The following is a 14,383-nucleotide window of genomic DNA, read 5'->3' on the forward strand; positions in this document are numbered from 1 at the left end:
CCCTAAGTGTGTATATATATATATATATATATATATATATATATATATATATATATATATATATATATATATATATATATATATACTAGCATGGGTCCCCGGCATTGCCCGGGTATTTAGAGGTGTTTATTAAGCAAAAAAAAAAAGCGGTCAATTTTTTAAAAACTTTTACCCCTATTATGACCCCTTAACATTTATTGTTTTATGGCTCAAATCAAGTTATTAAGTTTGATCCATGGCCAAGGAAACTATATCTAAAATTTTAAGAGGTTTTAGGCCCAAAACTCTCGGAGGAGTTTGGTAGAGTTCTCAAAGGTCATATCGTGGAACTTTGACTCCTTAATCGCCAAATTTCTTGCCGATAACCGATCACATCAATTTTCCCAAATCTCAGTATCCTGTATATTAAATTTCGAGTCTGCAGACCGAAAATTGACAGAGTTATTGCGTAGGGAAATGTACACAGACAGACAGACAGACAGACAGATACACAGACACGCTCACTTTTATATATATATATATATATATACATATATATAATCTATGGCTTTTATATTATTGTCGCTGCTTTAATAAATAGTAATTTATAAAGTTGTACACTGTCTAAGAAATTGAAAAGTTGGTCATTTTGCTTTGTGTACGAGATCGTGACTTCCTGTTACTTGATCACTCTAAGATCATCTGTATTAAACGTTAAGCTGTATTTATATTAAAATTTCACTTAATTTCGTGACAGCGAACAATGGCCTTATAGCATAATCCATTGCTAATCGAGTGAAAGGTGGCTTCGTGGTGGGGTTTGAATCTTTCGACCAGCGTTAATCGTCGTCTCTTGTACTTAAATATGAAACAGTAATTACGTAAGCATGAAACAGTAATGTTTGTAAGTATAAAAATAAATATTTTATATTATATATATATATATATGCATATATATCATATACCTTTAAAATGTATTTATTTAAAACATTCACTGAACTCATTAACTAATACGTTCAATGGAAAGTAAACTATAAATGCATATGAAAAATGTGTGCGACATTTTGTGAGATATTTTTCTTTATTTATATTCTTTGCTTGCAGATTTTGTTGTAATATGATTCGTTCTTTTTCTTGCTTTTCTAGTGAACAACTTGGAAGCTGGAATCGGAGATCTTTCTGTTGAAGTGTTTCTGAGCGGCAAACGAGTTCCGATTCGCTTGGATCGCATGAAGAAACACGTGCTGAAGGCAGAGTTCGTTCCTAACACCCCGGGCATTTATAAAATCAAGATTCTTTACAACGGAGTGGAAATCAGAGGTTATTCTTGTTTTATTATGCGGAAATATAAGAAAATGTTAAAGAAAAAAAACACCAATGTAGCTTATGGGTATTTTACGATCGAAATGAATTTGAAAATAGTATAAAAAGTGTATTTTGTATCAGCAGAAAAGTATGTACACTGTTAATATTTTACGTAGGCAAAGTTTAGAGCAGAGGGCGCCACGTGTGCAAGGTTGATTGGAATATTCTGCACTATTCTGAAATATTGAAAAGGTTTATAGAATATGGTGACGTCATAATTCAGTGCATACATTTAAGTAAATAAACGTTTTGCTTTACGTAGCATGAAGAATACGAACGTAAATAGAACCTGGAGTAAACTTTACTGTTTCAATTAAAAATTCTTATTTTAATTACAAGAAGTATTCGGATTTGATTCTTCTTGGAAAAATGTTGAAATGGGATCAGCCATAAAACTTCAAAATCTAAAAATTGGTGCTCAGCAAACACAAAGAAGAACTTGCCTGTGCGGGAAGAATTGATGCCTTGCAAAGAAAGGAACGCCATTAATGGCCAAATGATGAACAAAGACAGAATCCTCTTCAAACCGCTGCACATTAAGTTCGGTTTAATCAAGCAGTTCATCAAGGCTCTAAACAAAAATGATGACTGATTTACTTCGTTGTGTTAAGCTTTTCCAGGATTGATCATGGAAAAGTTGAAAGCTGGCATCTTCGACGGTTCTCAGATTTGGCAGCCTATCAGAAATCCAGAGGTCGAAAAGTCAATGAACGAAGTGGATCTGAAAACGTGAAAGGGATTTGTTCTGGAAATGAAGGGCTTTCCTGGCCGGAAACTATGCAGAACTTGTCAACAACATGCTGACTGCTTTAAAAAAACCTAGGCTGCAACAGGCACGTCAAGACGCACTACCTATTTTCACGTATGGACAGGTTTTCTCAGAACTTGGGTTCACTGAGTGACGAACAGGGGAAAAGATTCCATCAGGACCTGAAAGAGATGGAGACCAGATATCAGGGTCACTGATATTCAGTCATGATGGTTGATTACTGTTGAAATCTAAAGAGAGACATCGCTGCCATTGAGAATCCCAGGAGTTTGAAGAAACAGAAGGTCAAACCCTGAAGTTTGAAAAAATGATGAAAAAATTCCGTGTTATTAGCTTTATCAATACCCGCCATTCCGTTTATAGTAATCGATATTTCTATCAGGTAATAAATATCAATGCATGTTGTTAGCAAAACATTATTTTCTCTTAAAAACATATTTAGAATGATACGTGTTGACAAAAATCAGCTGATAATGTCACAAAAATGTATCGATTTTGTCATAAGATTTGATTTTGTTTAATCAACTTAGCATAACCCCCTGATGGAGAGAAACAAATGCCGTTTCCTGATTCCACAAAAAATACCCTAAATCAGTTATAGAAATGTATACAACTTTCGAAAAGTAAAAGATTGTTGTCGAGTGTTATTTTTATGGAATAAACGAGTACATTTTTCTTAATAGGATTTACCCTGACATATATTTATTATTTCAAAATGAATATTAAAACTTGCTTTTAAAATGTATAAGGATTGGTGTAGAAACACCGTGAATTGTCTACAAGATAGCGAGAACATAATTCAATACGAAGATACGTGTTTGTTGTAATATATTTATCTAAAATATTTGTACTTTTAACTGTGCATTAATAGGGATATATATATATATATATATGCATTTAGAAAACGTGTTTTCTGTATATTATTCTATTTTCAATGCCATCTGATTCATCGGTAATCTAAAGATTGAAACCAGTTTTAAAAAATATTTTATCGATTTTCACATTTTACTAAAAAATAAATGAAAACAAAAACGCTACACCATTTCTGATAATTGATTTGTATCGATTGTAAGGATTCGAATCCAGATATTGATGTCTCGGAACCAATTAGAAGGTATTGTTGGATACTATTTCACAGTGCTCGTCTCAGTAATTCCATCTCATATTTGAACTCGGCGTTCTGTATGGGGACGCAATATTAATTTCTCTCTTAATTTGGTTAGCCCGCATACATCAGAATGAAAGCATAAACCCTGACAACGTTGAATATTTACAATGATATTATTTTTTTAAATTTTCAAACCATCATCATCACGAGGATTAATTGCTCGTTTCAAAAATGTCCATAATTTTCTTATTCCAATTCATGTTGCAATAATATTAAGATACGGTTTATAAAGAAATAAGTTTAGGATCAGAAATTTTGATGGCAAAGTTAGAATTAGGTAGAGTTGGATTTTTCTATAAGACTTCTAGTTACATCACTGGGAATAGTGTGATATGATAAATAGGGTGTTCAGATCTTTCTCTCTTCACTGCATCGACAGAGAGAAAGAGAAAGAAACATAGAGGTGATATTTGGATAGTTGTTTCTACCGCTACCCTTTGGGGATAAATTGGAGATTATATAGTTTCAAGAAAAAGCCAAAAGAGATTGTTCAAAAGTAAATTACTTCATTTTAAATAACGCTTATATCACTTGATCGTTGTTCATTTATTTAATAAAGTTTACAAGAGTTGTTATGGCACGTGATCGCTGGCCACCGAGAGAGTGTACTTTGGTGTATCCGTGCCATGAGAATGTCTCTGAGAGGGAATCTTTTTGTCGTCATATGACACTATCAGCTCTCAGGTGTAAACGATAACAGATCCCCTTCAAATGAAGAAGATAATCTCGTCTGTTCGCTTAAAGTGCCTTTTTCTCGGATTTAAGGTGTCATTAATTCTCCCCAGAGAATTAATTGTCTAGGTAAGGAACCTGTCGTGCTGGAATTGAATGCTTGCATGAAATGAGAACATAACGTATATATTTGATATATAAAAAGTATAAAATCTATTTGTTTATTTCGAAAAAAAAAGTAATAACTCTAAAGTAAATTTAGTTGGAACCGCTCCTTTTCTCTCTCGTGGTAGCCAAAAACGAAAGAAAGAAAGTAAGAGAGCTGGAGAGAAATAAACATGAATACCTATCAAAACAGAATAACCAGAAAAACAAACTATGGCCACTGAAGTTCTTAATTCAATGCATACCAAGCGACAGATGATATAACCTTAAACTCACCAGTAATAGTTGTTGACAGTTATACTGCGACCCATAATATTATAACAATCCCAGGTTTGACATTGGCTGGTGCAATGCCTCAATATGCCTTCTTGACTTTTAAGCTTGTACCTTAAGTCAGATACAAGCTTAAAAGTCAGGCAAATGTGGAGAGTTCCAGCTTCCCTTTAAAGGGTACTTTACATTTTGCCACAGTTAACAAAAGAGCAAAAATACGTTTACAACGAGAAAGAGAAAAGAAGAGGTAACGAATTACTACTGCACTTCGTCTACAAACTGCCTATGTGATGAACTTCTATCCGGATAACCGTGGGGATCTAAGGAAAATATCCTACCATGCGGTTATAAGGTCACTGAACGGCATTGCAGACAAACATGAATCGGTAAATGAATTTTGGACAAATGTTTTTTACCTCTATGTGGGATGGGTCGGGATTTTTATGTGTATGTATGTATATATATATATATATATATATATATATATATATATATATATATATATATATATCGTAAATAATAAATAAGACCTGCAGGAGATTGTTACAATCCAAGTGACCTTGTACTATTCTTTCATTTAATGTTTACAGTATCTGTTAATAAAAGAAGGCATTTACTGTGACAGTATGCACGGAAGCGCTCAAAAATTGTGTGTCACTATCTTAATCAGACCCAACTACAACGAAAATGAGTTCGTCCAAGGGGTTCACTAAGAAGACGCCAAAGTAACTACCGAGGTTGTTCTGGTAGTGTGTCGGGTCGTATCGACGGAATTGTTCGCATCGTATTGCGTCGTGTCGAGGGAGTTGTTCAGGATCGTGTCGGGTCATGTCGACAGAATTGTTTGGGACTGTATTGGGTCGTACGGACAGAAGTGTTCGGGACCATGCCGAGTCGTCTGGACGCAAGTGTTTGGTAACGTGTCGAGTCGCATCGATAATTCTGTTCGTGTTGAGTCGTATGGACAGAAGCGTTCGGTTTACATTTGTCATTCCGAGCAGTTCAACATTATCATAGAAGTTTTAGTTATGAATAGGTACCTACTTGCATTTGATGTATTTCTTGAACTGGACGCAATGAAAGTATTGGCTGAAAGTAGTAGCTGTGTCTAGTACCGATGAGATAACGTTTCCACAAGTCAGCAAACCAAATGCCACATGTTATAAGAATATATATTTTTTGTGTGTGTGAAATTAGGTTCGCCTTTCTTCCTATATAAAGTTACAAGCTATTTCGGCCATTATTCGACCCAAAGCGTATACCAGTGTTTGATGGTAGTATCTCCGGACAGTCAATAATAGAATGGCTGAGTGGGATAAAGCGTCTTAAGTGCATCATCCCAATGCGCTTGTCAGACACGCGCATGACATTAAATGAGGAAAAGCGTGCAGATTTTGATTGTGTGAAAAAAAAAAAAACTCCGTACCAACTTTGTATCCCTTCGCCGCATGGACCGTGTGAAACGGTCGATGTCTTTTCGCCAAAACTATGCAGGCTTGCAATTCCGTTTGATGCCTGCAACATGCATTCATTGTTGCATTGCCTGAACATAGGAAAAAACTATTACGTATATCCTCCCAGAAAGAGGACCTAGATCTATCACACATGTAAGTACGCGCTCGCGCCATTTTAAAGAAATGCACTGGAGTTACAAAGTAAGGTGCAATAGCTGCACGGTCGACACATGCACATTTAAGGAGACGGATACTTTCCCCACGATGTTATAAATGTAATGAACCCAATCATAGGGCAAGCGATTGTATACTAGATCCTTGAGACAGAAGTGCTGGTGTCAAGCCTCGCAGAAATATTACGTCTTATCGGTGTCAGCAGCGTGGGAACATTGCTCGATTTTGTCCGGGAAACAAGCAGGGAGCGAGAATTCAGCAATAATCTCACCCCCAAAAGCTTGTAAATGACACATCGCCGGCTGTAATTTTTAGCGTCAATTGAATACCACATACAGCTTTAGTGTATACAAGATGCATGCAGTCACTAGTTTTTCGTGTTGTAAGGAACGGACGAGGAAAGTGACCCCGGTGCTCATGGCAGACGGAACCACACTTAACTGCTGTCGAACCAGGGCGTTGTAAGTTAACAAAGTTCAGCATTTTCATAGAAGTTTTAGTTGTGGATAGGTATCTACTTGTATTTTTATTTCTTGAACTGGACACAATCAAAATATTGGCTGAAAGGAGTAACTGTGTCTAGTGTCGATGAGGTAACGTTTCTACAATTCAACAAACCAAATTTTGTTGTCATCAGCTATACCATGCCTGGTTTCATCGCAGAGTATGAAATACTCGGAAGTGGACTGCATCTTAGAAATGGGCTGGTGTGTAACCTCCAATTACTTTGTAAAAATAGACTTGCGGAATATCCAGGACCAAACACATCTGAGAGAAATATAAGCGAGAGCTGTAATACTCATCAGAGTGACAAGCGTCCGCGTATTTGTACAGTGTGTGGATGTGCATACGAGCGGTGGCGTGACGAAGGAGGGGCGGACTTACCGCAGGGAAGTGTTGGGTGGGAAAAGAGAACAAAAGATGGCGCCTAGTGTTTTATAAACTGTGGTCTCGCGAGATCGCGAGATCATGAGAAAACAGAGGGCCCACATGCAAATGAGACAGAGTGAAAAACTGCATAAAAAGCAAGCTTGAGTGAGAGGAAGGGACAGTATCGTTTACAGTCACCATGTTATTGTGTTACTATTGCGAGCGTTGGTGACGATTGAAGTTGAATTCGATACAGGCCATTTCGGCTATTGTGGTGAAAAATGACCAACTCAAAGTTTGAACTGAAACTGATTCCAGAGTTTGATGGGTCCACATCTGTCGTTGACTGGGTTGAGAGGGTCGACTTGACCTGCAATTTCTGTCAGGTAAAGAGAGTGCACACTGTGATTCCCCTGAGATTGGCTGGGGGCGCTCTGAGTGTGTATCAGCAACTTAGTGCCACCGAGAAGGCTGATGTGACCGCTATAAAAAATGCGCTGTACAAGGCATTTGCAATGGATCCTTGCACGGCTTATGAAAGATTCGCCTCCAGGAAGCTCATGCCGGGAGAAACCGTGAATGTGTTCTTTGCGGAATTGAAGAAACTTGCTGTGCTGTTTGGCAATGGTGTGTATGAATTTGTGGCCGGCCTTCCCACCCGTATTAAGCAACTGTTGAGAGTCTCTACCAGTGTGTCCGCAACGCCTATGGAGTACTTCATGGAACGCATCCGAGCTATCATCAGAGATGAGGAAGACCTGGGGGAACCAGTTGTGATGGCGACAAAAGCAGCCCAGAACGAGGCCGGGGAAATTCCCAGTCTGAGCCCCGCGACTAATGGAAGATGTTACCGCTGTGGTCGGCGAGGTCATTTTGTGAGAAGCTGCACTGACAAAGGGCGGGGTCGACTGCGCCGTTTCCAATGTGGCGGCATAGGACACCTAGCCCAAAACTGTGCGGAAAACGCGTCAGGGGGCAGGATGTCAGCGCCGCCCTGATCCCCAGACAAGATCTAAGTGATGCGCAACCTACAATAACTGTGTACGTGAATCGAGTGCCCTGCTTAGCTCTTCTCGACTCCGACTGCTCACATACCATCATGAGTGCCAGATTGTGTCGGACCTGGACTAAAAGGAACATTAAAGTCAACACAATAAACGGCGAAACACAAGCATGCTATGGAGCTAGAACGGTGAAGGTTTCTCGGTGTGTGGTTGGTTACGTGTCGCCACGGCGTCTGTGAAACGAATGGCAAACACTACGGCAACTGGATAGGATAATGACGTGCAAGACCCTCTTTAGCACGGATGATCAAAGATATTTGTTCGCAAAACGACCCAGTAAAAGATAATTTTTGTATCGGTGGACAAGATGTTACAGTGTAGGTAGACGCTGGTGCAGTAGCCACCGTTCTGTAGCGGGAGACGCCAGCTGGTTCCTAGCGGTGCATAAAGATAAGTATATAAACTTGGCCGTACTATAAACTGAATATAGATAGGCAGTTATAGATGATTCTAACAGTTTTACTGATTCTTGAGAATTACCTGAAGGATTAAATTGCTATTAATTCATTTTTCTTCTTTGTTTTCAGATGTTAGCAAAATACTTTCGCCTAAACCAATTGTTCGACGGGCAGTGTTTAAAATGAAAATTAACTTCGATAATGATGTTGTCAACATAAATCTCGTATGTGAGTAATCCAGTTTCTATTGTCTACCTTGAACAAACTCAAACAATATTGCAGATAATGTTTACTATAACGATATAATCCATTTTTAAGGGAATACCTTTAGAAAATTAGTAAAAAAAAACATATTTTGCTATATCAACTCTTTTCTCATCTATTTTCCGTAAAAGAAATTATTAACTAATATTTAACAGAAATTTTAAAGAATTTAATTTAATAATTAATAGTTAAGAAGTCAAATAATCCACGTTCAGCCGTTACGGAAAGTGAGAACATAATCGGATTAGTTTACTCACAGTTTCTATTTATAGCAAATAAAATTGACTGAAAATCAAGACGTCCTTTGGTTCCTCGGCTTTAACCGATCACTCCAGCCCATTGCCATCAATTTCTTTCGTGTGTTCTCCTATACACGTGGTATAAAAATAAACTTTTTTTAATTTGTGAAATCGTTATCTTGGGCTCCTGCTCTATTTAACTTCTTTTCTTTCTTCGTTTAGGCGACTGGAAGATAGACTACGAGACAGGCACCCAATATCAAGTAAAAGTCGATAGTGATCCAGATGTACACATCGTCGATAACTCAAGAGGAACAATGTACAACAGAGCGGAACTTCTTGGTAAGTTATATAAGTTGTTTCATTAGATTGTTTTTTGCAAGCAAGCAAGCAAGCAAGAAGTCTCGTTCTCATTTAAAAAGATGTATTTGATTAGAGCTATGAGTTTAATAAAGTTTTAGCAGAATCTTAAATCACTCAAATGTGTTCAAATTTTACGCATAAATATAAAATTGTATGCAGTTTATCCTCGGTGTAGATTTCGTTGCAATCCAAAATAAAGCAATATGAAGGTTTTCTGTACAATCGCGAATATGATCGCAACATATTCCATTACTGCAATCTGCATAAGTAAATTAGTATTTCTATGAACTTTCATGTTCTTAGATTTAATCATCTAAAAATATTTAACAGGTACACAGACACGAAAAGGCACATCTATGTATTTCATATTTGAATAGATTTTTCCTTAGGTAGTAAATGTAACTAAAGTCGATTTGTCACTTGAAAAATCGTAGAAAAGTTACAAACTACACCCCTTCAATTTGTTTCTCTGATTTCTTAACTTGCTCTTTAATCGTAATATTGCTTTAATTACGAAATACAGGTTTTGCTCCAGAAGTTGATATGAACTCATACATGTGTAAAGGATGAAGTCACCTTTTATTTTAGTTGACGAAATCGTTCTTTATTGTTTAGTAGAGGAATAAAACGATTGCAGCCGGATGCTCCTCTAGACAAGAAATGAGTACACGAAATATGCCGATATTATAATTACAACCAAAGTTAATTTATTTACAGCATAGATACACGCATTCAGCTACACAGTTCATGGCAAAGATTCAACTAAATGATAATTTCTAACGCACGTGTAACAATAATCTAATCATATCTAAAGAGGAATAGATATGCGTATGTAAGTTAAAAAAATATTTATTTTAGTCGCTTGTTTTAAATAATGAGCCAGATAAACTATCCACAAGAAAAGTATTAATACAACAACTATAACGATGATCTAAGAGAAACAGAAATGAACAATAACATACTTATTCCTCCAATAAAGACGATAACATTATGTAATGTTTTTCATTTCTGAATATGAAGTAAAACTACACATTGTCAAGCTTAAATTGACCAATTTAACACGTCATCCTTTAATTGCAACTATTTTCAGATGTATTTTAATCTAAAATTGTAGACGCATTTCTTGAGTAATTAGAAACTATCGTCTATAACGCATGTATTTGAAACACATATATCTACAGGACAAATAAACCTACACATTAGTTGTATGCAAAACTATACCCAGTTTTGGCATAAACTAAAATAAAATTGCCTACATAAGCCATACTGTAAAACCCAATAACCGATTAACCAGGAATTTCTTTGGAAGGTTTAGAGTCCAATGTAAAACACCTTTTAAATGAATGCGTACATCGCAATCAAAATTCCTTTTTTTTTCTTTTTCTTTTTTCAGCCGATTGTACCAATGTGGGTGACGGGGTTCTAGAAGCTACTGTCACGCATAATGAACGCAAGATTCCAGTCGAAGTTTTCGAGCGACATCCACGAATGCACGTCATCAAATTCACACCAGAGGCACCTGGCACTTACAAAACTAGAATATTTTACGATGGAAGAGAAGCCAAGTGTAAGAACAATATGATATTTATAGAAATACGGAAAGCACAACAATTGAATAATAATGATAACATTGGAAGACCGGGGTGGAACACTGTCTACCCCTCCACTGAAAATAATGCGGAGAGTACTGGCAACTTGGGGGTTTTTTTTGACACTCAAAATTCTGAAAAAGGCTAACGGTCATTATAAGTGATAAATCAAGGGTAAATAGGTACTGCGACAATACTTGATACTTTTAGAGACTTGCTGTCACTTGGATTTAAGGAAAAACTGCTTAATATTACCAGTAAGCAATCATTAATAAAAAAAAATCTGTGAACACTTACAGTGGGTCAATAAATAAATAACGACTATTATCAATAATTATTAAATGTTAAAACGCTGTTGCGAGAACGGAAATTATTGGTAAATATAAACGACAGACACTGATAGTACATGAAATCCGGGAAAACATATTGTCAGTCAAACTCCAATTAATGCAACCTGGTTTTATCAAACGAGTGATACATGATAATGCCTCGTGTGAAAAAAAATGTGATTCGCAAAAACATTAACGCCTTTATTTATATACTCACGCTTTACATTTTCTGTATAAATATGACTTCATATTTTCCATTATGAATAAGCCTCAAGTAAACTAAGAGGTGAAATCCCCCATGTTTTTTGTTGTGAATAAGAATAGAAGTAATGTGCCAGAACGATCATTACGCTCACCGAGAGAGTTAATGACAAATTATATAGTGTTACTAGAAGTATACTCTTTTTTATTAAAATTAATTTCCCGAACATAAAAGTTTTGCATCAATTATATGTTCCTTTACGGAATCAAAATATAAAGATATTAAACTTTACCTCTAGAATCCGTATTCTCATATTGATAAAAATCCATTTCACGATTTTGATTCTAGAACATGTTTAAAATTTAAGGGTCATGTTTAATAGTGTTTAAGAAGTTGAAATTAAAGACACCCTGTTTAATTGGTGTCTAATGACAACGCAAGTGTTATATATTAGTATATTGTGTGTCTATTGTTTCCCCTAATACCCTCTAAACCACGCTAAAAACTGCAATTTGCGTATACTTTCTAACGATGCTTATTACTTCTAATTTCTCAAATATCAAAGATATCTGAATTTTCACAAAATGTTTCCGCCTCTTTTAACTTCATATGCGTGAAATGAAATTAAACTTAATATATTTAAATATTTGAATCTATTTCGTCTAGGAGTAGTGTAATAACATTCATAATGACCGGTTAATTAAGTCAAAAGTGAATTATGTATATGGCAATCTATAAAGAGATTAGCATATTTAACTTTTATAAAAATAGAGGTTTGTTAAGTGACTTTGCTTAATTATTGATATCTGTGTGGTTTAAAAATGTTTCTAGAAAATGGTTACATTTTTGCATAAAGAATTATACATCTTAATCTATGAATCTGTAAAAGTGAGAATATCTGTGTGAATATGTGTGTGAGACTACTTCTCAACCTATATATCTAACGAATTGTTGATCTACAGACTTGAAATTTGGTATGTAGGGTATTCAGATATGTGGAAAAGTTTAAAACTGGTTTTAATCTGAGAAAAGGAGTCGCAGAGGGGTTAAAATTGACAAATTAATCCTTGGAGGTCATTCTTTTTATCTGTTTGTCAACTGTTTCACAGGGTTAAAAAAACATTTTTTAAAGATCTTGTAAAGCTGGTGTAATGGTTATCGTACTTGACTCATTGTCTCTAGGTTTTGGTTTCGATACAAGCTCGAGTATTTTTTTTTTTTTACTTACAAGAAGTGAACTGTTTCGAGCAAATATAATACTCGCATGTACATATCTCAGTTTCTGTCCGTGTTTTACTTAATCTTTTTTAAAAGGAATTTAACGTTTAATACCGGGCAACGCCGGGTAAATTTTCTAGTTTAATCTAAAGCTAACTCATAACATGATTGAAATAATAAAGCAGTCTCCAATGAAATAAGTTTACCATTTTGAAATTCAAGCAGATTAATTAAATGCGTATAAAGATCTAATTGAGAAATGTGTAATATTTTTTAGGTTCACCTTACATTCAAATCATCGAAGCGTTGGAAAATCCGACGGTATCCGGAGAAGGACTCTATCACGCACAGGAAAATATCCCAGCTTCTTTCATTCTTGATCCATACGGGCAAAGAGGTAACCTTTCGGTTGTGATTAAAGGTAAGATCATTACGTAATGTCTTTCGACTAATACTCGACGTGTATCGGTTTAAAGCAATTTTTATTTTTTTAACTGTAATATTGAAACTCAGTGTATACCCTCTATTAAAATGACAGAAAAGAATTATGTTCACTTGAGTTCGCAGTGACATTGATGTAAAAACAAAAACGGTGCTACTCAGTCTTGTCAGACTATGGATATACACTGATGGGTGCATGTGTGTAAAATTTTTGTGGCCAGAGTTGCATGATCTCCAACCACACGTATCCTGAGCCAACACTGTTTTAATTCCAGTTGCAAGCATATAAATTCAGGACGCTTGGAAACAATGCGGAATAAGCGGAGAGAACATACAGCACCCAGCGTTCTCAAATGGTCACCCCTCTAATACTGACCATGCTTAATGTTGCTTAACTTCGGTGATCCAGCGAGGACTGGTGTGTCAACATAACCATACCGTATATTATTAATATATATATATATATATATATATATATATATATATATATATATATATATATATATATATATATATATATATATATATATATATATATATATATATATATATATATATATATATATATATATATATATATATATATATATATATATATATATATATATATATATATATAAAATCATAGAACTGCGTCAGTAATATACTTATGCATATCGAATTATTATTGTTACTTCTGATAACATAAAACAGCTACCGTTTATTTTATTTATAATGAGGGACGTTTTCCAAATTCGTTTAAAACAACGGGTTTGTCTAACTTGCTATTTTCTTTTTTGTTTAAGTATTTCTTATTATAACTTAAGGAAAAAGAAAAAAAACGCGAACATATTATATCTTTCATTAGTGCTTATTGAAGGGATAGGCTAGACTTGGAAAATGACGCTGGATTCTAAAAACATCCAACATGTTAGCGGACTTAAAATTAAAAAAATAATAATAATTGCTTGCATAAAACTTTTATCGATAAAAACAATGTACACTTAGACCCTGGATAATTCTCTGCTTTCAAAATTAGATTGTTTTTTTTTTGGTTTTTTTTTTGGGGGGGGGGGTTAGTTTCTTCGCTAAACTCTTTGTATCAAGTATCAAGAATAAATCTAGCGATTGGATTATCAATAAATGTTCAGAAGGTTAATAGTAAACTTCTATCTATCTAACAGTATAGATTGTAGCAAGCCGTTATACGGCGGTTTTCTAACGTTTTCTGAGTGCATATATCATACACTGGGTGAAGCTGGTGAAGTTAGGGCGATAATGTTTGAAATATCTAAAGCTTTTACAAGAACTACTATAAAGACTTCTTGTGAAAATTAATTTGTATTAGATTACTGGACGAAAAACTAATAAAATGAGACTAGACTCTTCATGGCCAACAGAAGAAAAA

The 14,383-nt window shown here is 35.3% G+C and overlaps 1 protein-coding gene across 4 annotated transcripts in view; it reads left to right on the forward strand.

Annotated features, from left to right (window-relative positions):
* Window positions 1-14,383, forward strand: part of LOC145287966 (filamin-A-like) — a 311,755-nt gene that overhangs the window by 202,180 nt on the left and 95,192 nt on the right. For all 4 annotated transcript variants that reach the window (XM_080135939.1, XM_080135937.1, XM_080135940.1 and 1 more), the window contains exons 6-10: window positions 1,126-1,299; window positions 8,481-8,579; window positions 9,077-9,196; window positions 10,611-10,784; window positions 12,833-12,976. In XM_080135939.1, coding sequence (XP_079992065.1) covers window positions 1,126-1,299; window positions 8,481-8,579; window positions 9,077-9,196; window positions 10,611-10,784; window positions 12,833-12,976 — 711 coding nt within the window. The remainder of the gene's footprint in view (window positions 1-1,125; window positions 1,300-8,480; window positions 8,580-9,076; window positions 9,197-10,610; window positions 10,785-12,832; window positions 12,977-14,383) is intronic.

This window comes from Euprymna scolopes, chromosome 11 (genome assembly GCF_053919585.1).
Source record: "Euprymna scolopes isolate OS-2025 chromosome 11, ASM5391958v1, whole genome shotgun sequence".
In the NCBI taxonomy this organism is placed as follows: domain Eukaryota; kingdom Metazoa; phylum Mollusca; class Cephalopoda; order Sepiida; family Sepiolidae; genus Euprymna; species Euprymna scolopes.